Below are 27,075 nucleotides of genomic sequence, written 5' to 3' on the forward strand. Positions count from 1 at the left end.
AGCAAGGCCAGATAAGGAAGATTTGAAGTTTTGGTGCTAAATTAGGAACGACAAGTTTTTTAGTGTAAAATGAGGAATTTTCTCTACATAGGTTTTGATATAAACTTGCTGCCGCCACAAAAACTCACATCAGTTCCTCAAGGTCAAGGCAGTACTCTACCAGCTTTGATCTAATATACTATGTTCATCGTAAGAGATCGAGACACAACAGATGCTGTAAAATTGATTTTCCTTTTTTTTGTGTTTTCTTTTTTGGGGGGGGGGGGGGGGGCAATGATCTACCAGAAGACATCCTCTACATCTGCATATTTACAACAACAACAACAACATAGACTTTTTTCCCAAGCAAGTTAGGGTAGACTAGAGATGAAACCCGAAAGAAATAAGTTCAAAGTTCAGGCACATTGATTACTCTTCAAGCGCTCCTATTCAAAGCTATCTCTTTAGAAATATTCCAATCCTTAATGTCTCTCTTAACCGACTCATCCCACGTCAGTTTAGGTCTACCTCTACCCTTCTTTACATTATCGACCCGCTCAAGAACCCCATTACGCACCGGCGCCTCAGGAGTCCTTCGTTGGACATGTCCAAACCATCTCAGCCGATGCTGGGTAAGTTTCTCCTCAATTGGTGCCACCCCGACCCTATCCCGAATAACTTCGTTCCGGACTCTATCCCTCCTTGTGTGCCCGCAATACCACCGCAACATCCGCATCTCTGCTACACTCAGTTGCTGGACATGTCGCCTTTTTGTAGGCCAACATTCAGCACCGTATAACATCGCCGGACGAATTGCTGTCCTATAGAATTTGCATATTTACAATGATGCAAAAAGAAAATTAATATGTCTACATAAATACTGAACCAATTTCCTGTGCCCATAAAAGAATAATACCTATCTTCCCCACTAGCGCTCTTCGGAATTGTACTTATTCCAAGCTTCCTGCATAGTCACGGGACGGCAGTTAGCCTCAGTTTATTGTAACCAGTAATTTGATATAGTGTAAAAGATGGTTACCAATTCACCAACACAAAAACTTGCTTCATTCACTAATAACCAGAAAACCAGAATTAGATGTATTATTACAAGTTAGTTGCTAGTGCCAGTTTCCAACTGATTAATTTGGTGTTAATCAGGTGTTTCTTTTTGTTTACATTTTCTTTGAAGAAGCCAATTTCAGGACATGAAAGACCCTACCTGAGTAGGCTAGCTGTCAACAATAAAGTGGATGTCAATGGTAACTGAATTTTCATTTGACCTATGTGGTTATTCAAACTAATTTGATTATGATGACTGCATCTACCTAAGCTTCTCAAATATGTGGAACATAAGCAGTTGTAAATAAGCAGCTACCTTTAACTGTAAACATGAACAAAGAACGCACCTTAAGAAGATCAAAGATCTTCTCACAAATGTATTTCTGCCTGATTGTAGCACCTCTTTGTTGTACTTTATCTGGATGGACACAAAGGGTTGCCTTCCTGTATGCCTTCTTGACACCGGCAGCTGTAATAAGGTCTGTGAGGGGAACTGGCTGCCAACCACTTTCTGAACCAAGTATCTGCCCGTAAGAAAAAGATTTGCATGACTGGACTGATGTGTAGCTTGAGTTGAAATGGAACATCACAGCTCAAAATGACGCAATTCAGAATTGAAGTATAAAAGAACTCAAGTAAGAGCTTATGGAATTACTTTCCCTGAAAATGTACTACGAATGAATCTTGCAGGTACAATTGAATCATATCTTACGCACAACCATATTTAAAAACCTGGTTTATAATAGCTTAAGTCATTTCCTAAACTTTCTTAAATGAATTTGAATGTCATCCATTTTAGGTTATCTAAGATGACCACGAAGCAAAGTTCCGATAAGAACCAGTGGAAGTTCTACAGTAACTGAGATGTCAATGGTTCAGATAAAACCTACATATTGCAATGTGGACAGCAATGCTCGCAGGTTTCCTTCTTTTCCATTTGACCATCTCTTGACTTCAGGATCAAGGAATTCAGCCAATCTCTGTACCAAAAAAAAAACATTCCATGCAGAAAAGGTTATTTGGAAACAAAAGTTTTTTTTTACTTCCTGATGACCAACAGTCTTACATGTTTCTCTGCCTGCTCCCTCTGAGCCAGCATGTCCCGCATGTTCTTTTCAGCAAGAGCTTTAGCCTGAAAGTTGATAATGATGAGAATTACTAGAGACTACAGAAGTAGAGGAGACAACAGTGCATTGGAGTATACCGCTCGCTCAGCTGTGCGTTGATGCCTCTCCAATTTTGCTTTATGTCTCAGAGCTGACTCAACCTCAACTACTGTAAATAAATGCAAAAAATACAACCCATGAACCATAATACGATAACTATAGAGAATATTCTAGATGATATAGAAAAATACTTGAACTCTCTTTGCAGTAGGAAATACTGGATAATTAACAATACCTTCAATATCTGTGCTTTTTCCGTGGTTATTTGAAGCTGTCTTCTGAAACTGTGCCTCGTGTTGGTTATCCTGTGTCAAGAATGCGGATTAGAACGGTATTTAGTTCGGTAAGTGTGAACAACTAAAGTGTATATAATGTCATCAGCTACCTGATTAGGTGCCTTAGAACTTTCTTTGAAAGAAGACCTGAACCTCTCCATTCGCTCCTTTGCATCTGCAGCAGCCTTTGCCTTTTCAATTGCCCTCTCCCGAGCTTCAGCAGTTGCTCTCTCAACTGCTGCACGCTCAGCTTTCAGTCTAGCTTCTCTTGAAGCCTTATCAAGAGCTGCCTGAGCAGTTGTCTTTTCTTCTTTCTCATAAGCTTCTGTAGATGCTCGTTGTCGCGCTGAGGTAATCCTTTCTAATGCTATTCTATCAACCTTAGCACGAACCTCTGCAAGTGCCCTCTCATGTGCTTCTCTAGTAGCTCTCTGAACAGCAAGCCTGTCTTTTGCTCGCTCCACTTCCCGTTCCTTCTCTTCTTCTAACTCTCTTCTCCGTCTCTCTTTATCTTGCTCCTTTTCTTTTTCCAGTTTACATTCTTTTTCTTTCTCTTTGTCGAGAGTTACAAGGACCTCTTTCTCAATTTCTCCTTCAGTCTCTTTTACGTCATTCCTTGCTTTAGTTCTCTGAACATCAAGTTTTTCTTCTCTAGATTTTAGAACAGTTTCTGATGAAGTATCTTCTGCAGCCTTATACCTTTCTTCCATTTCGCTTCCAGTATTTTGCCCTTCTTCTAATGTTGTTAAAACTTTGGTTGGAATCTCTCTATCTGCTTCTCTGCAGTTCACTTCAGGATTTTTGACAACATCAGCCTTCTCGGCAGAAACAGACTCAGTATTTTGAGACGAGTGCTTCATGCTAGAGTATGCTTCTGAAAAAGAAGACTGCAGATTATTTGACAATTTGCCCATCTCCATGGCACAATCACTACCGTCATCAGAGATAAATTCATTCACAGAATCAAATGGATTATCATCTCTGTCACTCCTTACATTAACTTCTGCAGATACACCATTCGGTCTTTTGTAGACACCTGTTTCCATGGATTTCTGACCTTCCTTACTGCCATGGTTTAGTAATTCTTCCACCAGTATCTTGTCAACATTCTCTGGCGAGGATTTTTGTGCCTCTTTTTCCTCACCATGAGATATGATATCCTCAACTCTGTCCATGTTGTTCTCCAAATCTAGGGGTCCCCATGACCCTTTTGATTCTTGGAACTGATATGGATCTTTGTCACAATTACTACATGTTCTCACATTGGGTTCCATCAATTTGCTGTCACCCACAAATACATCGACTTCTGCTTCTTCATATTCGCTTTCATTAGCAATACCACTTCCCGAAGTAACATAACCTTTCTCTTCAGGAGATTCAGCTACCTGATCTACATCTCCCTCCTGAAAATATTCATGTACATCTGCTTTCTCCTCAATACCATATTTTGTCATCTCTTCATGGATGAGTGATTCTGAAACTACTTCATCTGCTCTTTCATTTTCATTCAATAGGCATGCTTCATCAACAAAACCGAATAGGTCTTCTTTCTTGAAAATTTCATGCAGTTTGGCAGACTCTTCTAATTTTGATATTTTCACTGAACCTTCATTGATTTCATCAGTACTTGATAAAGTACATGGCAACTCATCAGTGTATGGAAGCTCAAGTCCCTCTTTATTGTTGTCGTCATGGTTAGAGTTCCCTACCAATGGAGTTTCCTGAGCTCTGCCATCAGAATAATTTTCATCATCATTGGCGTGCCCTGCAGGTAAACAAGGCTCCAAAAAGGAACCGGAAATTTCTGGGTCGGCACGGACCTCTGTAGGTAAACTATTCGTGCATGAAATCTCAAACAGCCCATCATTACTGACTTGTGAATTCCCAACCCCTGGACATTGTTTCAAATGGGAATTGGTTGGCTCTTGGTATGTCACCCTTTCATCACAAGAAGGAACTTCAGATGACCAAGGAGCCTTTTGTTCAGCCTCCACGGAAGTTATACCATATTTTCCCTGATTTACAGGTTCCATCCTCATACCTGCTGTATTGTTACTGCCCCACAATTTTCTAGACCTTTTCGGCTCACCTGCAAAGCCCCCTGCCTTTTCTTTATCAACCTGATCGAATTTGGCAGAAGAATCTGTCACCAGACTATTACCTCCTTTGGATGGTTCTTGGTACGTCACCCTCGCATCACAAAAAGGAACTTCTGGCAACCTAGGAGCCTTTTGTTCAGCCTCCACATAAGGTATACCATCTTTTCCCTTAATTACAGGTTCCGTCCTCTGACCTGTTGTACTGTTACTTCCCCACAATTTTCTAGACCTTTTAGGCTCACCCACAAAACCCCCTGCCTTTTCTTTATCAGACTGGTCGAGCTTTGCAGAAGAATTTGTCAATACACAATTATCTCCTTTTGTTGGCTCTTGATATGCCACCCTTTCAGCATAAAAAGGAACTTCTGGCAACCTAGGAGCCTTTTGTTCAGCCTCCATAGAAGCTACACCATCTTTTCCCTGTTTTACATGATCCATTCTCAGATCTGTTGTATTGTTACTGCTCCATAACTTCCTAGACCTTTTTGGTTCACCTGCAAAACCCTCTGCCTTTTCTTTCCCAGACTGATCGAGCTTGGTGAAGGAATCAGTCAGCAGATCATTGTTTCCTTGGCATGCCTCTTCAATAGGTCTGCATCTCTGATCATTGCTAACTAGTTCATAAAATTCAGCATCTGATGTCCATTTTCCTAATTGTTCTAGTTCACTGCCATTTTGAATCATCTCATGAGGCTTCCCTGGTGATATAACCCCCTTTTCGCCAAGATCACAGTGGCCAGACTTAAATGCACCAGCACCCCTGTCCTTATCCAGCGAAGCTATATCAGTGTTTTGATTTTCCTTTTTTCCCAATCTTCTCATGTTCAGATCTTCTTCAAATAGATGCACTTCTTCAGTTGCCTTGCATTCCTTAATTTCAGTTGATTTTGCGCTTCTGTGATGGGCTGGCCTCTTCCGGAGTCTAAAACTATCGCCTTTTATCTCCGTCAAGTCTTTTGCAGCTTTTAATCTAGCTTCAGCAAATTCCATTGCTTCCTTCATGGCAGCAGCAGCAGCTGAGTTAGGATTGACATCAGCATCTCCGTGTTCTTTGTTTCCCTTTTTGTTAAGCAATTTAAATGATGGCATTGGTGGTGGCTGTACTTTGATTGGCACTGCTGGAAAGCTGATGTCGGATACCCTTAAGAATGGATAATCAGGGGAAGGTGCTTCCTCACTTGACACTGAATGGGTGCCAGACCTCTTGTTAAAACTTTCTTCCTCACACATATTTTTAGAGATAGGGGGGCATGTTGGGATATGCAGCTGCTGATCAATTATAGAAGCACTATCAACGCTCTTCAGGCTGACAGCTACAACGTTCGGTGGGCTCATCTTCTCTTCCACAGCACTAGGGGAAGGTGCTTCCTCGCTTGACATTGAATGGGTGCTAGACCTCTTGTTAAAGCTTTCTTCCTCGCAAATATTTTCAGAGATGGGAGGGCATGTTGGGATATGCAGCTGCTGATCATCTACAGAAGCACTATTAGCACTATTCAGGCTGACGGCTACAATGTTCTGTGGACTCATCTTCTGTTTCACACCATTAGCATGTGTAACACTGTCCATTACTGGGACATTGTCCATTTCTGAATCATTTAACAAATTGCAAGAGTCAACCACATAGCTAATTGAAGGTTCCACTATGCAAGTAGTCATTTCAACAAGATCATCTGGTCTTCCCCTGGTGGCCTTGTTATATGACATGCTGAACCTTTGCTCACCATCAGGAGGAAATGGGACTGGATAAACTTGCTCCTCATCAAAGTGCTGGTCGCAACCAGCATCTGGATACTGTTGATAGATGATAGAAGACTCAACATCCAACTGGCCAGATTCTTTTCTGATTGATGATCTGTAGATATGGAATAACAAGGCATAAGTCAGAAACAATAAAACATGTAGATATGGAATAACAAGGCATAAGTCAGAAACAATAAAACATGACATCCGCACTAATTTTTGCCAATTTAATGAAAAGGAGTGCTTCAGCTTATACACCTGTGAGTTTCCCGAAAAGACAAACACAGAATTAGAAGTGACGAATCAAAAATAGAACAAAAGGATTCTAAAGGAAGGATGATGTTGAACTTAGGGAGTGGAGGGCTTGGGCCAGTGCTCCATTGCACAGGAGCACGTTTTAGGCATGCCTAAAGAAGTTTTGGGAACATAGGAATCAGAATCTGTATTCTGTAACTGACCATCATCATCATGGCACGAATAGAAATGTGCAAGGAAATTTAATATTAGAAAGTTCTCCAAATCGGCTGAACAACGGCATTTCAAAAGCAAGATCCTTGGGTGGAATTCTGAGTTTCAAAATCACAAAATTATTCCAATTTAAATCAGTTCTAAAGTTGAAAGAAAAGACAGCACTTCAACCTGAAGAAACTGCCTTTGTCCAAAAAGTCTAAATATATGTCGTATCCAGCCTCTCCAATGGCACAGCACTTCACCTAAAATGATGAGCATTGAGCCTGTGACGAAATTTAGCACTTCACCTAACGCAATCACCTTTTATGGATCAGAAAATTTGCAGCAGACGTGGCTCGGAAACGACATTCCACCATCCTACTCATACAAAATTAGCCGAAATGGAAAAGGAGAGGGAAATCAGGGTGTAAATTGGTAGTGCATTTCGTCCCAAAAATGGTGGATGGTAAAGATGAGCAATGCCTCCACAGGCCACAGCAGACCTTAAGCCTAAGCCCCCTTAACCCCTTTCCTCAAAAAGCACGAGCAAAACTAGAGCCCCAAAGTTGGAGCAGAAGGCCACTATTCTTAGCCCAAACAGTGACCCTCGCGCAACAGTGGCACAACGAGGATGGGAAGATAACGAAATCCTGAAATGGGCCAGAATTGGTACCTGGAGCTCCCGCTCGGCGACGCGATCTCCTCCGCCAAACACTCCGCCCCGGGGAGCATCTCCTCGTACGGCGCCGCGAAGTCCCCGAAGTCGAAGCGGCCGAAGATCTCGCCGTACGCACCCGCGCCGGCGCCGGCGCCGTCGGCAACGGCCGGGGGCAGGTCTAGGTAGGGGATGGAGCACGAGGCCGCGACGCCGCCGAACACCTCCGCATAGTCCGCCGGCGCCGCCCCCGCCCCCGCGGCGAAGGCCGGGGGCGGCGCGAACCGCGGGGGGCCTCCGAACACGTCGCCGTAGGAGGACGCCGCCTGCGCCGCCAGCGCCGCCGCGGCCGCGTCCGACGCCTTCCGCCGGTGGCGCCGCTCCCGGTGGGGCCGCCGCGGCGGCGGCGCCGTGGCGAGCTCCTCCATGGCCGCCGTCTTCAGAGAGGGGAGGGGGACGGCAAGCGGGGCGGGGGGGAGAGCAGCGCAGCACCCCCGGCTTGGCTTGGTGATTCAATTTCAAATTGGTTTGGTTTGATTGCGTCGAGAGTTTGTGGAGTGGGGAATGGAGAAGGACTGGTGAATCGAGAGGTAGGTGGAGCCGGGTGCAGGTGGCAATTTTATTTGGGTCGACGGGGTGGGGTCGGACGTCCGTCCAGTCACCACTGTCCGCGCCGTCGGCGCGGGGTCAGAGTAGGTCGCCCGGCGGCGACTTGCGGTCAGGGGTGTTGTCTATTTATCGCCTTCGGTAATTTGCGGCAGTTTTGTCGCACGTAATTTTTTTTTCTGCTTTCCCGTCTTGCCCGCCTCCGGCGCCGCCACCGTCATAATCAGCTCCGATCCGAGCTCCTCCATCCTGTCCCTGGTCTATCGGTTATCAAACCACCACCTTACGTCAACGACATCCAGCTATCCTGCAACCCGCCACCACCGCCGGTCATCCCTACCAGCCGCACCCCTCTTCTAAAGTCGTCGGTGGCCATGGGACCCCGGCAACCCTCAATCCGAAACCCCAAACTCCAGCTGCCGTCGACTCAACAAGGAAGACAAATAGTAGCGCCCTTCTGCGACGCGTGTGCGACAAATAGATTCTCCAGTCATCGGGGCATCTCATTAACACTGCTGTAAATTTTGTTGCAAAAAACACACTACTGTAAATTTTGCCTAAATTAGATCCCCATGCCTGGCGCGTCCTCCTGCCGCCCGCTGTCTGTGGCGGCGAGCAACCGCCAGATCCGGCGAGGGAGGGAGCCCGCCGCCGCGCGCAATAGCGCGCAAACGTCGTTGGAGGGAGTTCGCCGACGCGCACCCTCTTGGATGGAGAGAGAGAGAGAGGAAGAAGGGGCAGTGCTGGCGGATGAGAGGGAGGGGCTGCATGCTGGCTGTCGGGCTGAGGGAAAGGGAGCCCGCCGCCACGCGCCTTCTCGAAGAGAGAGAGAGACGCTGGCGGAGGAGAGGAAGGGGCGGCGTGGTGGCTGTCGGGCTGAGGGAGAGAGAGGAAAGGAATGAATGTGAAAAATTCTAAAGTCTTGTATATATGTATGTGTGTGCTTGCATTCTTGCGATGGGTCTTTTGGGCTAGCGGGCTGAATCTAATTTACCGGGGTGGTTGAGTTACAACGTCCACCTCGGTTAACTATTAATTTAGGCGGTTACGTTAGAATGATCGTCTCGGTTAATATATTTTAACAGTGGCGGACATTTGAATAGTGCCCGCCACGGTTAATATATTTTGCGAGACAGTTGTCGTAACCGTCTCGACTAATAACTGAGGCGATTAAAATCTCTGCCTGTCTCGGATGTGTTTAAAAAAAGACACGATAAATTTTTTTTTTAGTAGTGCTACCTCTGCCGCTGCTCTGATATGGTCGTTTGTGGAGCGCTCGGGACGAGCCGTAGAGCTCGCCTTCACTGTATTGTCATAGAGGTTGATCGTGTATGCGGGTGAAGATGAGAGACGTGGAGCTTGGCCATAATGGCTGCAAAATCTCGATCCGTGCCTCCTTGCTAGCTCATTAGCGGTAGCTGCTTGCGTCACTACCCGAAAGTGGAATTTCGTGAGACCATCACGAAAATAACAATTCCGGTCACGAATTGAAAATGTTCCGTTGGCGGCCGATCATCATGCGTTGATAAGTTGTGGCGGCTATGAATCGACTGGACCTGGACTGCAGACTACTGTAGAGGATCGGAGGCATAGGAGTTGCATTGGGAGAGACGGAGAGAAAGATGAGTAGGGAGGGAAAGGGAAAGATGTGATCAGATTTTGGTAGTTTTGAGTAATCACATTTGTGTGGGTTATACTTGCTGCGAGTATATATGTGTAGAACGGATTGTGGTAGAGAGGTACATATGTTATTACGACATTAAGTTAAGTTACGTTTGGTAATAAGAAAAAAATATGTCAGTCTAAAGTGAAGCAAAGAAGCTCTCACAGTAAACTAAGGGTGTGTTTGGTTGGGCCGTGGTTTTTGAAAAAGCTGTTGTGGGCTGTGATTTTTGAAAAAGCTGTTGTGGAATGTTGTCTGGAAGCTTGTTTGGTTGAACAGCTGTGGCTTTTGATAAAGCTTCCCTCACTTACAAGCGGACCCCACACATCATAGAGACCAATTCTTTCTTCCTCTTCTCCCCCTCTCTCACACCCCGTCATCTTCTTCCTCTCTGTCGGTGTCCCGACCCGTGGGTCCGGATCCCAACTAATAAATATTGTGTGTTTCCTCGTCCCAGATGATGATGCAAGAGGCAACACAGTAACGCACGGTTTATCCTGGTTCCGGCCGCGGGGCCGTACGTCCAGCGAAGGGGGGGTGCGAGGGCACTGTATTATCTTGCACCCGGAGTGCTTGTAGTAGGGGTTACAAGCGAGGCGAGAGAGGGAGGGAAGCTCCCAAGTCTGCTAGAAGTGGAGTCGGTTGAGATGAGTACTCAGTAGTCCCTGAACGTCCTCTTGGAAGAGAGAAACCAGAGAGCCAGAGAGCGCAGCCAGCCAGAAAACTGCGCGCCCGGGAGGGAAGCTCCCACCTCCTCCTTTTATAGTCATAAGGAGGGGCGGCGTACATGAGTGAGAGTATGGAAGTCGTTGTTTCCCCCTAAATCGCGGGGGGTTCAGTGGTCGGACACTGTGGGAAGGCGGCGCGTGTCGCAGTCATCCTAGATATCGTCCTTGGTCCTGTGAAGATTGCGGTGGTCGTCCTGCCACCCCCCGCAGGCGGCGTAGTCATTGCTGGTGCACGGTACTTGGCGTGGTGGCCTTCGGTGGGCCCTACGAATTAGGGTCCTGCATGTGCCCGCAGTAGTGGTGGCGCGCGACGGCCCCGGACCCCCTGGTCGGAGTGCGGGTGTGCGCACCAGAAGGTCCAGAGGACATGTGGAAGACCCGGACTCCTAAATGGGGGAGGTCCGGGGCTCTGTCCGTGTGAGCTGAGCGCCCCGCGGTCAGACACGTGATGTCGCCGGACCCCTTCCCTAGTGGGAGGCCGGTCCGGATGGTCGACGGGAGCAGTACCGAGCCTGTCTTGTCCCGCGCCGCAGGTCCCAAGGCGCTGCTACAGCGTCCGGGATGGCGGAGTGGTGACCAGAGTCAGCAGATGGGCCCCCGGTCACATCTACTGTGGGAGTGGCGGCCTGACACCGCCCGTCCTTTGAGTCGTGGTGGAGTGGCTGGCTTTTAATGCCTTCGTACGGCGAGCGGTTGGGCGGCGGGACTGTTTGTCCCTTGCGCCGAGGGGTGGCCTCGAGCGAGGCGGAGATGAGTCACCTGCTCGAGGGTAGATCCGCTACCCTCAAGCGAGGCGGAGATCGGACACCTGCTCGAGGGTAGATCCGCTATCCTCGAGCGAGGCGGAGATGGGTCACCTGTTCGAGGGTAGATCCGCTACCCTCGAGCGAGGCGGAGACTGCCCAGCGGGCCTGAGAGGGACCCTCGAGCGAGGCGGAGATCGTTCCGCGGGTTCGAGGGGGATGTGAATGGGCCGTACGCTGGGCTTCTTTGAGTCCTTTCCTTTCCTCTGAATGAGAAACAGGCCGTGGGCCTTCATGGGCTTAACCGTCTTATCAGGTGTTTGTGTTTTTAAAAGCGGTCTTAGTACCCCAATTAGGGTGTCCCTAATTGTGGTACCCGACACTCTCTCTCACGTACCGGAGCTGGCGGCGGTGGATGATCTCACGGCGGTGAGCGGCCGTGTGACCTTGGGGCCGTGGCGGGGCGAGCTAGCGGCGGGGGCGAGGTGAGCTCGTGGTGGGGGCGCTCGCGGCTGCGGCGAAAAGACCCGCGGAGGGGCGAGCTAGCGGCGGCGGCGAGGGGAGCTCGCGGCGGGGGGTGGGATGAGCTCGCGGCGATGCCAGCGTGCAGGTGGAGGGGTTAGCAAGAGGGAGGAGCCGGCGATGAAAAAAAAAGAACGCAAACCGTTATGTTGTAACCAGTGGCATGTGGATAATTTTTTGACTCAAAAGCCAGTGAAAGTAGGGGGTAAAGTGCTTTTGATTTTATACTGGGATGAAAACTGTTTTTGGATAAAAGCATCTGTAACTTTTTATCCTTTGGTTGAGTTTTTGGCTTTTGGAGGCAAAAGCCACAGCCAAAAGCCCAACCAAAAATACCCTAAAACCATGCCCCTGGGCTCTGGCATCAACCGCTCCGTAGAGCAACCTGTGGGGCGAAGCTGGCAGAATGGCACCTGCGCTGGCAGCGCTCGGGAAAGGGAATAATACGCATGACCGCGGCGAGCAGGTGCCGGAGTACTACCGGGACGATCGACGGGGTGTCGGAGCTGTATGTGGTCGGCGGGCAGCGGGATCCCAATAATGCCAGCGCACTGCGTACGTGTTGCAAGGACGAGAAAATTTCGTCGGATCGATCGGGATGCACACAGACACAGAGACCGGACAACGCGGCCGGCCCGTCGTCGGTACTCCGCAGAGCGCGCGCCCGTGAGATTTGGATGGTCTTTCCGGGCCGGCAGCGCGTCCATCTCTCGTCGTCCTCGCAAAAGACAAGCCCCCGCCACGCGCGACGCGGCCGGCACACATGCATGGTGCGCGGCGTACGTACGTGCATGCCGCCTACGTGGATCGCACCTCAATTCGCACGCGTCCAGACGTCGTGCTGGCTACGGTCCTCCTCGTGCACGTTCGTCGTCTTCGTTTCATGTACGTTATTGAGCCGTTGAGTAGCCAGGCTGCCCATTATTAATCAATGCAAGTCTAATTACCAGCCAGCCAAGCCAGGCCAGCAGCTCGATCATTATATATGCACAGGCAGCATCTCTCTCAAACCTTCAGCGCAGCCAGCCAGCAGAATGGATGATGGTTTATTTATACGTAGACCTGCTACCTTTTTATTAGTTACGTGTGCTGCTGCATCGATGATGATCATGCATGGCATGGCATGGCAATGATTGTCTCTTTCCGGTGCCATGATTGTCTCTTTCCGGTTGGTCAGTCGGCCTACGGCATGCGTCCCAAAACTCCTTCACTCTGTTCGCTGTGCTGTGGCTGGTGGCTAGTGTTGATTTGTTATGAGAAAAAAGTACTGCTGGCTGGCTGGTGCTGGTTTGATATGAGAGAAAAATATTGTTGGCTGAATGCAGTGAACAGAGTGATTGTTCTTCCAAGACGCACATGCTTCAAAGCAGCAAGTCGTATATAGCAGGCTACGAGTGTGTTAGTTTAACCTGATTACGTGCTGCTGGTATGGTACAGGTCCAACCCACAGACACAGGCCACAAAATAAAGGAGTGTGTTTATGCGCGCACGTGGTCTGCCAAAACAATCCAAGACTCAGAGAGAGCCACCAAACCCTCGAGAGGGGCTGGAGCAATCATTTGTAGGGAAAAATATAGCGGCCCGAACCTGCCGCCATCTCTGTCCTTTTCTTCGGTCTTCTTCATCCTCGGCTTGCCTTTTGCATTGGCTGGGTGCAAAGACGCTTTATTTGGGTTGGATACTTGGATCCACCGAAAGCGGCAGCCGAGATACCAAAGAGGCGCACCCCACTACTCCTTGTCACGCAGCACAGCTAGATAGTGCCCTCCAAATGGCTACAAGGTTCTCCCGCCGGCGATCTGACTTGCTGGCCGCCGGGCAAAAGTCCCGGTGGACTCTGGAGAGAGAGACGAGGGATTCTTCTGCCTGCCAGTGCACGCATGTGAGGCCAACGTACAAAACAAAGCGCAAACTCTTCGCGCATAACTTTTCGATGGGATATTCTTTGGAAAAAAAAATGATTCGTGCTCCGGTTCCACTGTTCCAGCCTTCCAGCAGGCTCTAAGAGCCACTCCAGCAGAGATAACAAATAGGCCGCTATATAAAAATTTAGTCGGTGGACATCAAAAATCAATCTCCAGCAGGAAGAGTAAATGAGCTGTCATTTTGGTAGGCCTTCCAAATTTCTCCCCCCACTCCCCTAATTTGGTGGCCTTCTATTTGGGCTGCCAACTGTTGGAAGCCCAATTTACTCAGCCTGCTGGAGTGGAGGCCCATATTTGGGCGAGTAAAGTTTAAAAGTGAGCTTCTAAATAGACATTTGCTCACTTAAATTTAGCAGCACTACTGGAGTTACTCTAATCAGACTTCAGAAGATGACGCTGGTGTAACCGATTAGTATCGATACAAAATTTTTCTTGGGCTGAGCATCAACGGATTTGCTCCGGGCCCGTCATCATTAAGCCTGTACCCAATACGGGCTTCATTTGAGATGGGCTTTGACGGACCATTTGGCCCATGAATCTCGCACTTTCCAAGCCACGCCATATTGATATTAGCTACTCTATCTAAATAACTATCGTGGCGATATTAAAAGTTTCTTGAGAATAGAAAACGGTACGTGTGTAAACTTTGTTGCAGAGTTTGTTAGACTAGCCTCAATGAGGTTTTATGGAGGATTTCATGATATTAAGGGCCTGTTTGGTATGACTCCAAATCTACCTGGAGCAGCTCTACTCTAAAACTCCAACTGGAGCTAGCTCTGGGTGGAGTTGGAGCTGGTTGGATGGGGTGTTTGGCATGGAAGGTGCCCCTAGCTCCAGAAAAGAGGATGTTGAGGGTGAATTGTCCTTTTGCCCCTAACTCATGACCCCACATGTCATCCTCTCTCGATCCCCATCTTCTTCCTCCTTGGAACACAGGGCGACACTAGCAGGGGAGGGAGGGCTGGCGGGCAGCACTAGCAGGGGAGGGAGGGCGTGAGGGAGCTGGGGCAGGTCTGGCGGCGGGGGAAGGCGACTGCGCGGGCCGTGTCGGAAGGAGGCCGTGCTGGCAGTGGGGGAGGACGGTCGCGCGGGTCTTGGAGAGTCGGCGGAGCTCGGGCCTCCGGCCGCGCAAGGGCACGGAGCGGAGCGAGGGGTCGACTTTGGTGCAGTACGGCAGTACGCGGCGACGGCGCAGGAGAGGCGACGGCAGCGGCAAGGGATCGGAGAGGTGGCCGATGAGGACCTGCAGGGAGGGGGGTGCCGTCAGATCTGTAGTCCGGCGTGTAGGGTTAAGGCGCCCCGGATGCGTCGCTGGAGGGGAAGAAGAGGGGGAGGAGGCCCTGCTCCCGGCAGTGGGGTGGCACACCGCGCACTGTAGCGAGCACCGGCGGAGGTCTCGGCGATAGGACGGAAGAAGCTGCAGGGAGGCGGAAGGGTGTCGGGGAAAAACAAATCGAACCAGTACGTGTGTAACCAGTGGTAAAGGTGGGTAATTTCATCCTAACTCGATGTCTAGGTCCACAATGGAGGTTTCTGGAGCTGCAAAAGAGGTACTCCAAAACTCCAAGAAAAAATAAACTGCAGCTCTATAGTTTTGGAGCTCCATGAAGTTTTGGAGTTGGGCTGTTTGGCAACAAATTTGTTTGGAGTTGGAGTTCAGCTCCAGAGCCATACCAAACAGGCCCTAAATATCATCAATTTTGCTGACATGACAAGGAGAGAGAAAGATGAAGTTTCATAGGATATGAGGAGAGTTTCATCACCATGAAACTCATCTGGCATAGTCACCTAGTTCTTAGTCTAGATAACTGTGTCCATGAAACAACATCTGCTCATCTTTCTTTAACCAGGGTATGTTCTTGGGCCTAGCGCCCTAGCTAACTGATCGATCTTAGGCTGCATACCTGTGTCCCCTTTGGCTTAAAGCAGGAAACATAGACGTGCTTGTTCGCCTTTACCGGGGGCAAAGCGTGTTCTTGGTACCAAGTATCAACTATGCATGCATGACTGCCTGGTGACTGCTTGCTGGGATCTGAAAAATCTTAGTCTGCACATCTTCTTCACTCGTGGCAAAATCTTAATCTGAAAGGGACAAATGCAACGTTTTTGCACTTGACTTGAAACCACCATTCCAATGCGTCGATTACACTGAAGTTTTGCTTGGTTGCAAGTGCATTTAAAGACAATCTAACAAACATTTTCTCCCCCATTTTGGGGCGTGGAATGCGTAACAAGTAAGACATGCGCTTTCCTATGAAGAACGGTAACACACAGGTGCGAACATGCTGGTTTATGAGGTGAGACGAGAAGTGAGTGATATGCATCTTTGAGTCACTTAGACGGGGAGACGATTCGTCGGACAGTGAAAACTGAAAAAGGCCGTTTAACAGTTTATTATGAGGTGCCGAGGCAAACACATCGCCATATAACGGCTAGTGAACGTGTAGCTTACACCCAAGATAGCAAGATCTCACCATTGCCAGTAATGGATTGGCTTCAAGGAGAGAGAGAAAAGCGAGACAGATATCAAAAGAAACAAGTCTCTTCACCGGCGCCCACTAAGTCACTAAGGCACAAACTGAATAGGTTCCTCCATTTCAAATTGTAGATTGTTTTAGCAAATATAAATACTTAGTTTTTGCTATGTATCTATAGACACTAGATAGCAAAAAATAAAAAAAACTAAATATGGAGTAGTACAAATAGATGGATCGTGGAACATGGTTTAATTTCCATCACAATGATGGTGACATGCAAAGCGTAAACTGATTTAGTAATTCATCAGATGCCGTAACCTAAGAGAACTGAACCACACATTTAACCGGCCACAAAACATATAAAGCTACAAAATCAATGGCATTTAGCATATTATGACTACGTCCAGTAGTGTTTTCTACTGAAGCCACTCTTGTCCGTCAACCCAAACTTTGGTGATTAACGGTGCAGCTTCAGCCTGTGACAGGTCGCGAGACCACGCAACTCTCCCCTCCGTCCAGGACCCTTCTCCGTAGCACTGGTACTGCCCGTAGAACGCTGTCCTACACGAATGTATAGAATAATATTAGACCAAACAGTCAGCGAGCATATATATGCAAAATAAAATTACAATGTGCATAGAGGGCGATAGGGATATGGACAAGTGGTCTCGGCTCCCGCGTATGCGCGGGCACACCTCTGTTTGGCAGGGTCTTCACTCCAGCCATCCCAGCCCTCCGGCCTCACCGTGCTGGACATGTAGCTGAGAGCGAACACGACCCGAGAGTAGGGACCCCATGGCCGCCCGAGGATGGATGTGCTCTTCCCGACGCCCGTCAGTTTGCACCCGACGAAACTAAATCCCGTGTCTTCAGACTCCGCCGACCGCTTATGTGCCGTGAACGCACCGCCGACCAGCGAGGTGGAGTGGAGGTGGCACTTCTGCATTTGGGCAACAAACATGTTGGACTTACAACTCTATTTCACACGGGGGGGGGGGGGGGGGGGCGCATTTGCCCCCTTCCATAAATTTATTGTGGCTGACTTTTGGGCCCATTTTCATTACCAGGCTGATGCTGACACAATGACATATCTTGTAAAGAAAATTTTAATTTAATACCCAACAAATACGTACATCGAACAAAGCCCTGGCATTTCCGAATATAAAATCAGTGCCACCTTCGATATAGCAGCCTCGATAGTAATGACGCCCCGTGTCGTCTAGAAGCGTGTCCTGGAATGACACAAACCTGCAACCGTAGAATGCGGCCCTGTCCTCGGCGACCCTCATGGCAACCGCCGGCCCACTTGTCCCAAATGTGTTCTGCAACAACGTTAGGATGATGTTCTTACTATTACTAGTACAAAAATTTTGATTTGTTCCGGTTGGAAAACACCTGTTGTCCCGGTGTTCCAAACAGAGCCGTCATGCATTAGTCCCGGTTAGTGACTCCAACTATAGAACTAAATGTCCCTCTGGCTACCCAGCTAGCCGTGGACTAAAGGGCCCAATAGCAATCGAGACAAATGTCAAAAATCAGACATATACTAGTGGCCGCTGCTAAAAGTTCAGGAACGTAGCATCGGTTCAATCCATGCATGCATACGCGCACCTGGAACGTTAGGCGCTTCGCGATGAAGTCGGGGGCCAGCACGGACACGGTCGGGCTGTCGGCGGCGACCCAGGCCTCGTTCCAGGTGATGACGGTGGAGCTGGCGCTCGTGCCGACGAGAGTTACGCAGGGCTTGTCCAGCACCACCTTCTCTCTGCTTAGGTGAACATGGGGAGCTAGCTAGCTGAAATGAGCACGCGCACAGAGAGTGACCATCCTTCACTATATACTACTACTACTACTTGCCTGTACAGCCCGGGCTTGATCCGGATGACGACGACGCTGCCGGCGGAGCTGTTCGCGGGTGCAGCATCGACCGCGTCCTGGACCCTCCGGTGGTCGCCTCGGCCGGACTGATCAACCGTGAGAATGAGCTGCCGGCGCCGCGGGCCCGGCATATCCCCGGCCGGCCGCCGCGTCGTCCTCGGAGCCGGAGGTCTCGCTCGGCGCAGAAGCCGCAGACGACGAGAGCCAGCAGCGCTGCTGTTGCCGGGGCCCTGCCGGCCGGCGAGTCGACGCGATTTAACAGCGTGCTCTCGCTCCCGAGCCCCGGACGACGACGATTCCAGCTGAAGGCATGCGGGGTCGCTTTCCCGCCAATCGGTGCAAGAGCGAGGACGGAGTATATATGTATATATTTATATGTAAATCTAAGTCAACCGCTGGCTACATATATGTATATATGTAAACCTAAGTCAATCGGTGCATCAGCATTATTTGTTGTTTCTGGCCGGCTTGCATTGGCCATGCTGCATACAACGTACAGGTAATGAGGTAAACGATGCATGGGAACCGGGCCGGCCGGCGTCCAATAAAGTGTTTGTGGTAGCTTTACTTGGAGCAAAGGGATTGCCCGGTTAAACTAGTACGTAAGAGAACTTGGCTTGTGGCGTCGGGCTAGTCCGCGTGTGAAAAGCTTCAGACACACTGCTTTGTGGTGTTGTGGTCAGCGCAGCGTTAACCATCAGAAGCACGTAACTTCGAATTTTCGTTGAATTTGTTTTTTTTTCTCTTTTTCCATCGACGACTCTTCCGGTCGACATGCTTTTGCGGTGTGTGTCCAGTGTTGCTTAGTTTGGTTAGGAACTGTAGAATGTCGTTTTAGGGCCGAAGCATATGAATGTTTCTCGTGTATCTAGAGGTTACTATAAGATGCATTGTGGAATGTGCCAGTGGAGTGCAGGTGCAGCTCAGGCATGCCATAAAAAGCTAAGTTCTTGTTTGGTTAGAGAATGATAAGAACAATAGGAGACTCATGCTAGGTATAATAAAAGGTTGGGATTTATTCTGGGCTACAAACTAATTGCAATAAAATTTACTCATGATATGTATAATAAGAGACCAGGAATCAATCTATGAGTCGAGAGATGTGGAATCAATCTCGAACCCTTGTTGTATAATTGTGAGTCTGTTTTTTCAATTAATTTCCAACTGTCGGTACCCTGCAACTGGGGTACCCACTCCTACTGTGCCAAGACTCGCGTAGTTATCCGTAACTACGCCCTAAGGAGCTGAGCAGCCGGACCCCTGGGGTCCGACTCCATCTCACCGGACCAACGGTCCCGGACCCGCTTCCCGCTCGGGGACGGGTCCGGTGTCACCACGTGTCCTAGAGGTGGAAATACTCAGTACCTGTGGCCGCGGACCCGGACCCCCGCAGGTGGGTCCGGGACCTCCACGTGCCATCCGGACCCCCGCAGGTGGGTCCGGGACCTCCACGTGCCATCCGGACTCCCGCAGGTGGGTCCTGGACCTCCACGTGCCTATCCGGACCCCCGTGAGCTCTCGGCTCAGCTAGCTGCTCGGGAGGGGTCCGGAGTCGCCACGTGTCACGCGGGCGCGGGCGCAAGCCTTCCGCTGGAAGCTCCCTCACCCACCCGCATTAAGTGCGAGTGGTTGAGGTGGGCTCTGCTGCCTCTGGGCACGGGGCAGCTTTTGTCAGTCCACACTATGGATCGCCAATTACCGACGCGGCTCGTCATTTACCAAGACAAGTATTAAAGACTCAGCGCCGTGCGCATGCGCGACGAGTCATGATGACCAGCTACTGACTGGAGCAACAGTGCACACTGCTACAGTGGACTGAGTCAGTAGTTCGGCGCTTCATCATGACCTCGACGCGCGGCTGCAGAGGCTAGACTCTACTCTGACAGGACAGCTCAAGACCATCCCTGGTCAGAAGCTACGCACGGAAGCCGACGACAAGACCTCCGGATCTGAGGCATTGAAGGCCAAAGTGTAGTTTATAATACATCGCCGGGTCCACATGTCGGGGCCCTGCTCAGTGTACGTGCTCCCCTTGGACATATAAAAGGGAGAGCACGCCCGCTAGAACACACAATCTCGAGACAGATCCTCAGGATCTCCAGACGAACTCAAGCTCTCGCACCTTCTCACTCTTGTGGGAAGGCAATACAACACACAGTGGACGTAGGGTATTACGCTCCGGCGGCCCGAACCACTCTAAATCCTACTGTGTTCCTCATGTTCTTGAGTGAGATCGATCTAAGACTAGCTACCCCCTGAGTACACACCCTCTGGGCTAGGGCGGGTGCCTTCCGCCACCCGGCCGTGGTTTGCAGCACCACGACATTTGGCGCGCCAGGTAGGGGGAGTGTTAGCTAGTTTTAGCTCATCTCTTGCCCATCTCCATGGCTCGGGTGGTTGAGCACTCCCACCACGACGACATTTGGAGATGACGGAGGGTGTGGCGTCATCCGCACCACACGCCTCTCGCCTTCCTGCGCCAGGTGCAACCGTGCCCGTGGAGCAGCCACCGTCGGCAGCGGCGCGCGCTGCACGTCGGCAAGAGTCAGGGCGCCCGTCAAGGGCCCCCTCACAAGCTGCGAGCGGCGGAGCGACAAATCCCAGCTCGCAGCATACCTCACTCATGTGAGGAAGCCCGCTCCGGTGGAAAGCCGACTCCGGTCGCACCAAGCCCGCTCCGGCGGAAAAGCCGACTCCGGTCGCACCAAGCCGCTCCGGCGGAAAGCCGACTCCGGTCGCACCAAGCCCGCTCCGGCGGAAAGCCGGCTCTAGTGGCTCTCTCCGGCGGAAAGCCGACTCCGGTCGTACCCCCGACTCTACATCTCTGTAAGTCCTACTCTTAGAGGCCCAGCAGGGAATAAAACCTTTTCCTTTGTAACTATGTAGTACTTCCGTGTGGTCCAGTCCGGTGAGCCTCCCCCGTGGAGGGGTCCGGACCTCTGCGAACCAGGTTCAGGGAAGCGTATTCACCCTCCGGGGAGGTCCGGAGCCGTGTAGCCGCTTAGCCTGGTTCCGTACCCTAAGCCTGCATGCTCTACCTCCCTAGGGTGAGTACCGTAGTACCTAAGACTGGGGGCCCGTAGGTCCGGATAGCTCCGGCCTCATAAACCCGTGTTCTGGCTTACATCGCACATTTCATGTACATCTAGTTATAAAGGAAAAGTTTATTCTCAGTTTGCCTCTAAGGATGTTACATTCCAATTTCGATCTACGCATTCTGTTTGCGCTAACCCCCACGTGGCTTCTTACTCTTGTGCGGTGATTGTGGTCCGAATTGAGTTGGCTAGTTAGTGACTTAGCTCGAGACCCCTCATGGAAGAGAGGGGTTCGGACTCCTGGGAACCTGTAGGTTCAGGGAAGCGCACTCATTCTCCGGGGAGGTCCGGAGCCGTGTAGCCGCTTAGCCTGGTTCCGTACCCTAAGCCTGCACGCACCACCTCCTGTGAATGAGTGCCGTAGTACCTAGGACTGGGAACCTGGAGGTCCGGACTTACTCTTAACCTAAAGGCCGGCCCCTTGAGCTCCGTTCACTGAACCTAGCTGTCTATCTCAAAGGATTGCAGCCAACAGGATTTGGGACCCGTGGGCACGCTACTAAGCATCTACCTTGAGTCATGTGCAGGTCCAAACGTGATGATGCAGCAGGTGACCCAAAGGATGGACGACGCGGGGCAAGACCCTTGCGGCGCGCACCGCTGGGCGCCAGAAGCAGCCAAGTTGCTCACAGTAGTGGCCACACCTGCGGGTTCGTTGCCTCTCCCGAGGCGGGCCCGGTTGCCTCTGTCGGTACCCTGCAACTGGGGTACCCACTCCTACTGTGCCAAGACTCGCGTAGTTATCCGTAACTACGCCCTAAGGAGCTGAGCAGCCGGACCCCTGGGGTCCGACTCCATCTCACCGGACCAACGGTCCCGGACCCGCTTCCCGCTCGGGGGACGGGTCCGGTGTTACCACGTGTCCTAGAGGTGGAAATACTCAGTACCTGTGGCCGCGGACCCGGACCCCCGCAGGTGGGTCCTGGACCTCCACGTGCCATCCGGACCCCCGCAGGTGGATCCGGGACCTCCACGTGCCATCCGGACTCCCGCAGGTGGGTCCTGGACCTCCACGTGCCTATCCGGACCCCCGTGAGCTCTCGGCTCAGCTAGCTGCTCGGGAGGGGTCCGGAGTCGCCACGTGTCACGCGGGCGCGGGCGCAAGCCTTCCGCTGGAAGCTCCCTCACCCACCCGCATTAAGTGCGAGTGGTTGAGGTGGGCTCTGCTGCCTCTGGGCACGGGGCAGCTTTTGTCAGTCCACACTATGGATCGCCAATTACCGACGCGGCTCGTCATTTACCAAGACAAGCATTAAAGACTCAGCGCCGTGCGCATGCGCGACGAGTCATGATGACCAGCTACTGACTGGAGCAACAGTGCACACTGCTACAGTGGACTGAGTCAGTAGTTCGGCGCTTCATCATGACCTCGACGCGCGGCTGCAGAGGCTAGACTCTACTCTGACAGGACAGCTCAAGACCATCCCTGGTCAGAAGCTACGCACGGAAGCCGACGACAAGACCTCCGGATCTGAGGCATTGAAGGCCAAAGTGTAGTTTATAATACATCGCCGGGTCCACATGTCGGGGCCCCGCTCAGTGTACGTGCTCCCCTTGGACATATAAAAGGGAGAGCACGCCCGCTAGAACACACAATCTCGAGACAGATCCTCAGGATCTCCAGACGAACTCAAACTCTCGCACCTTCTCACTCTCGTGGGAAGGCAATACAACACACAGTGGACGTAGGGTATTACGCTCCGGCGGCCCGAACCACTCTAAATCCTGCTGTGTTCCTCGTGTTCTTGAGTGAGATCGATCTAAGACTAGCTACCCCCTGAGTACACACCCTCTGGGCTAGGGCGGGTGCCTTCCGCCACCCGGCCGTGGTTTGCAGCACCACGACACCAACCCGATATATAATCCGATATCTTATTATATCTATCATGAGTTTCTTATTGTTTCAATTATTTTTGAATCGAAATAAATCCATGTATAATGAAACATGCCTTTAAGGCGGAGCTCCCAGTCAAGTCTAATCAGTCTAGCCAACCGAGCAATATTGGGAACAACAATTGGAAATTGTTGGAGATGCTCTGACAGCGCAGAACCCAGAGTCTGTTTCCGATTTTCGGATCTCGGAGTTTTGGGCCTACTGGATGCTTCTTCTAACTCCTCATGTAGGCCCAAAGACTGTTAGGCTAATGGCCCAAAAGTCTGCTAATGGCCTTTCGTCATTACTAACGAGTAGATAATCGCGTCATTTTCCTTCCTGTAGTCTTTTAATTTTTACCAGCTGTCTAAAGTTCTTACAAAGACTACCTAAAAGTAACTTCTTACAATTCTTCAAATTTTAGGCGAGAAAACAACCAGCTGAAAGACAAATTAATCAGTGATCACACACTGAACCAACAGACAAAGCTGACAAAAAAAATGGATGATAAATCTTCCTACAATCCTAGCTTCCTCGTGTTCACGGAAATTAACCACAGGAAGCAACCAACTCTAACGCAAAGTTGGGCTTGCCTCTGGAGCGAAAGAATCGACATTCTATCCGTCTGAATTAGTAATCACCCGAGATTCCTTGCTTCCTTCGAAATGGCAAAGGCAGGCACCAATTCTTGTGTACCGGCAAAGGGAGAAACTTGCATCATAAGATGATAAAAGGCGGCCCCATCTCTGTACACGGTTCTTAAGCTCCAGCCGCGGAGAACTCACCCAATCAAGCTAGGATCGGCAGAAACACAACAGCAGGACTCTGAATCATTTGCTCCATCAAGGTACGTGAAGTCCCAGCTTGTTTCTTCTTGCCCATGTACTCGCGGTGGAAAATCAGACCTGGCGTAGATGTCAGGTTTATAATCAATCAAACTCTGATCATCACCCATCAACCATCACGTCTCTCCAGCAGATCAAATATGCAAGGAATCACAAAGGCTCTGCGCCTCCATGGAAGGCAACTACGGCAAGCAGTCCAGCAACACATGAACAAGGGGATCTTCTCCTGGGCCACCCTTATCTCGCGCATACAAAGCGAGTCGCCAACTGTGATCATACCTCACATTGGGCTCGAGAACATCACGGTCAGCGAGATCCTCAAGGCAAAAGGGGAGGCTGAAGCTGGAGCAGTCTACTGGTGCGACGCCAGCAATTTGGTACATGAAGCTGTGAAGCACGTAAGCATCTATGTTCTTGAGTACAAGTGTACAACAGATGATTTGTTTCTTTATTTCTCATATGTGAGACTACGGCAAACTGATTAAGAACTGTCCGTAAAATTGTAGATGACAGCCCATAATGTTGGTGCTCTAGTGGTGCTCAAGTCAGGGGACATGACGCAGCTTGCAGGAATTGTAACCGAGAGGGGTAAGCTAATTAAAAGCATCTATTGAGAGCTGGGCAACTAGAATTCAAATAATCTGGCTAAATTATGTTTTCTTGTGATGCCGAATTGCGTTTATTTATGAGAGCTAAACATCAAACTGATCTTTCTCTGAAAGCAAAGAAAACAATAACACAGTTACTGAGTTACAGAATGGCAGTATCAAGACAACGAAAATATTGATGGCCACAATAAGTAGCCTTAACTGAAGCAGTCTGTTCGAAAAAAAAACATGTTGATACAAAAGAAAAACACTGAATTTTCATATATGTGCATATAGAAAATACGAATGCACAATGTTGGCATAGCCACTATATCCAGTATAAATACATAAAAAAAATTCAGAACAAATAATGCAATAAAAGTTTATATTTTCTCCAATAAATGCTAAAAAACTATTTTCCTATAGATTTTGCCAGGAAGATCCTCTTGCCAGGGCGACCTTCAGAAGAAACAAGAGTTGAAGATATCATGACTGAAGAGGTGAAAGGACTTGAAAAGTGGAAAATTATTCTATTTGAACACTATCATATCATATCTCCCAGTCCTCATCATTTCCTTTACTATATTCCAGGACAAACTAATTACAGTGTCCAGTAGAACCAATATCTTACGTGCGATGGAGGTAATGACAGGTAACGAATCATTCAATTATTTCGTAAAGAAAGTCGATTGTATCAAATTTGTACGTTACAGGAAAACCTAGGATCTAATTGTTGTGTTTCCCCCTCCTGTTAACAGACAAGCATATCAGACATGTTCCTGTTTTCGATGAGAAGGTAGTTGGCATGATTTCTGTTGGTGATGTTGTTAGAGCAATCGTGGACCAACAGCACCAGGAAGTAAAACAGCTGAAGAAGTATATCAGAGGAGATTACTATTAGAATTGCTTTTAGCCTTTTACATTTGCTAAAGAAATTGTATGCAATCGTTGATGATATTTAACAAAGATATATATTCGCCTCCATGCGGCAATCAGTGCCCACTGTCTATCATGTTAAATTTGCTAGTGCCCACTGGAAATCAGTCCCGCTTTTTAAGATTACACGGTTCAACTCAGACACGCACACACACACTCACCACTGTGAACGTACGTATGCAAATTCTATCTCTATAAGCATCTTCGAAGATTGAGCCGACAAATCCTCGAGATTGACAAAGTCTCAATAGTCGTCTCGTTCTCGACGGGAACTTCACCTACCACTAAAAGCACAATACTGTTAAATTCTAGAGTATTTACTTCCGCGGGGAGTCGAACCCAAAACAAAACATAAGGGGCTACCATGACTCTAACCAGATTACAGGTTCTTTCGCTATTTCAAATCAAATTCAATATTAATGGGTAGGTAAATTACGCAGCCAATAGTGATGCTACTGAAAATCTTCAAATTTTTACCTAATTTTTTTCGAGTATTTTTCGAAACTTGCAGTTCCACACACATCTCATTACTTCATACTTCTAGACTATTCTCAGTCACTAATCGCTGCATGTCCAGGCCTACTATTGTTTTGCTCTTTGGTGCCTAGTTATTCCAAGACTAGTGCTGATGCTTAAAGTGAATGCCAGTTGCCCTCATAATTAATGTAGCTTGGTTGCGGAAGAATTGGTTCTTTATCAGAGCGTTAGCACTACTGTAGATTAGCAGTCTTGCGTTCCCGGAAAGTATTACTGTTCTTTTCCTTTCCTAGATTCTTCCAAGTAACGCCAAGCTCCTCGCAGCAGTAGAATCCTAGTGTTGTAGCTCCAGGGAAAGAGTTCAGCTACGGATTCTTGCATTAGCCTGCAAGTTGAGGCTGCTGTAATCTGCACCAGATTGTTTTTTTTTGCGAATATGCACCAGATTGATTTAATAATATAGAATGTCATTATTTGGAGGTGCAGAATTTATTTACTCAAGAATATAAGGACGCAAAAGGCACAGCTTTTCGGGATCTGATATAGTAAGCTCAATTACAATTTTTTTAAAAAAAATAGAAATAGCATGCTATTTACGTCTTTTCAGAGAAATGGATCTTTATTTTCATATCAAACAATATTTTTACATCTAGACCCAGAAGAATATAGGAGTCTTCTCTGCAATTACTGCAGGGACTCGTTCCTAACACGTGGGCCCAGTCACAAACTGTCCCGTGTGTCAGTGAAACAGCTCCCTTGCAGCTGCTGTTTTTCAGAATAATATATACATATAGCTATGTCAACTGAGCATTGCAAAGTTGGTTAAAATTCGGTGCTGGAGCTAGTACTTAGGCCGTGTTTAGTTCCCTTTAAAATTCTAAAAAATTTCCAGCGCTACAGTTATTTCAAACGTTTGATCACTAATTAGAAGTCTTAAGTGTGGATAACTGATAAAACTCATTCCATAACCCCCGGGTGTAATTTCGAGACGAATCTTTTAAGCCTAATTAGGCCATGATTGGACAACGTCGTGCTACAGTAAATAATCTCTAATGATGGATTAATTAGGCTTGTTAGATTCGTCTCTCGATTTAGAACCCATCCATGCAAAAAATTTTATAAATAGACTTCATTTAGTATTTCTAAATGCCAAGATTCTGTTTCCAAATTTTTTGAAAAACGGAACTAAACACACAACCTTAGGCATGCAGACTTGGCAGATCAATCGACCCCTCTTGTCCCGCATGTGCACGCATGGCCGTGATGTCCTCTTGGCTCTCCGCCTTGCTTAACG

The 27,075-nt window shown here is 49.0% G+C and overlaps 3 protein-coding genes across 3 annotated transcripts; 1 reads left to right on the forward strand and 2 right to left on the reverse strand.

Annotated features, from left to right (window-relative positions):
* Window positions 1-383: 383 nt before the first annotated feature.
* Window positions 384-7,978, reverse strand: LOC120707538. The gene is made up of 9 exons (XM_039992455.1): window positions 7,445-7,978; window positions 2,590-6,433; window positions 2,440-2,509; window positions 2,243-2,313; window positions 2,105-2,170; window positions 1,929-2,018; window positions 1,386-1,562; window positions 896-943; window positions 384-800 (listed from the first exon to the last, which is right to left on the reverse strand). Exons 1-8 carry the CDS (start codon window positions 7,852-7,854, stop codon window positions 908-910), a joined length of 4,764 nt encoding a protein of 1,587 aa, XP_039848389.1. The 5' UTR covers window positions 7,855-7,978; the 3' UTR covers window positions 384-800; window positions 896-907.
* Window positions 7,979-16,506: 8,528 nt separating this feature from the next.
* Window positions 16,507-18,099, reverse strand: LOC120709938 (putative pectinesterase 11). Its single transcript, XM_039995556.1, has 5 exons — window positions 17,944-18,099; window positions 17,702-17,851; window positions 17,224-17,412; window positions 16,786-17,030; window positions 16,507-16,651 (listed from the first exon to the last, which is right to left on the reverse strand). The coding sequence occupies exons 1-5, from the start codon at window positions 18,097-18,099 to the stop codon at window positions 16,507-16,509; spliced, it is 885 nt and encodes a 294-aa protein (XP_039851490.1).
* Window positions 18,100-23,681: 5,582 nt separating this feature from the next.
* LOC120710690 (CBS domain-containing protein CBSX3, mitochondrial-like) lies at window positions 23,682-25,352 on the forward strand. Its single transcript, XM_039996289.1, has 6 exons — window positions 23,682-23,783; window positions 23,912-24,179; window positions 24,288-24,369; window positions 24,795-24,868; window positions 24,960-25,020; window positions 25,127-25,352. The coding sequence occupies exons 2-6, from the start codon at window positions 23,922-23,924 to the stop codon at window positions 25,267-25,269; spliced, it is 618 nt and encodes a 205-aa protein (XP_039852223.1). The 5' UTR covers window positions 23,682-23,783; window positions 23,912-23,921; the 3' UTR covers window positions 25,270-25,352.
* The last annotated feature ends 1,723 nt before the right edge of the window (window positions 25,353-27,075 follow it).

Source organism: Panicum virgatum, chromosome 5K (genome assembly GCF_016808335.1).
Source record: "Panicum virgatum strain AP13 chromosome 5K, P.virgatum_v5, whole genome shotgun sequence".
NCBI lineage: Eukaryota > Viridiplantae > Streptophyta > Magnoliopsida > Poales > Poaceae > Panicum > Panicum virgatum.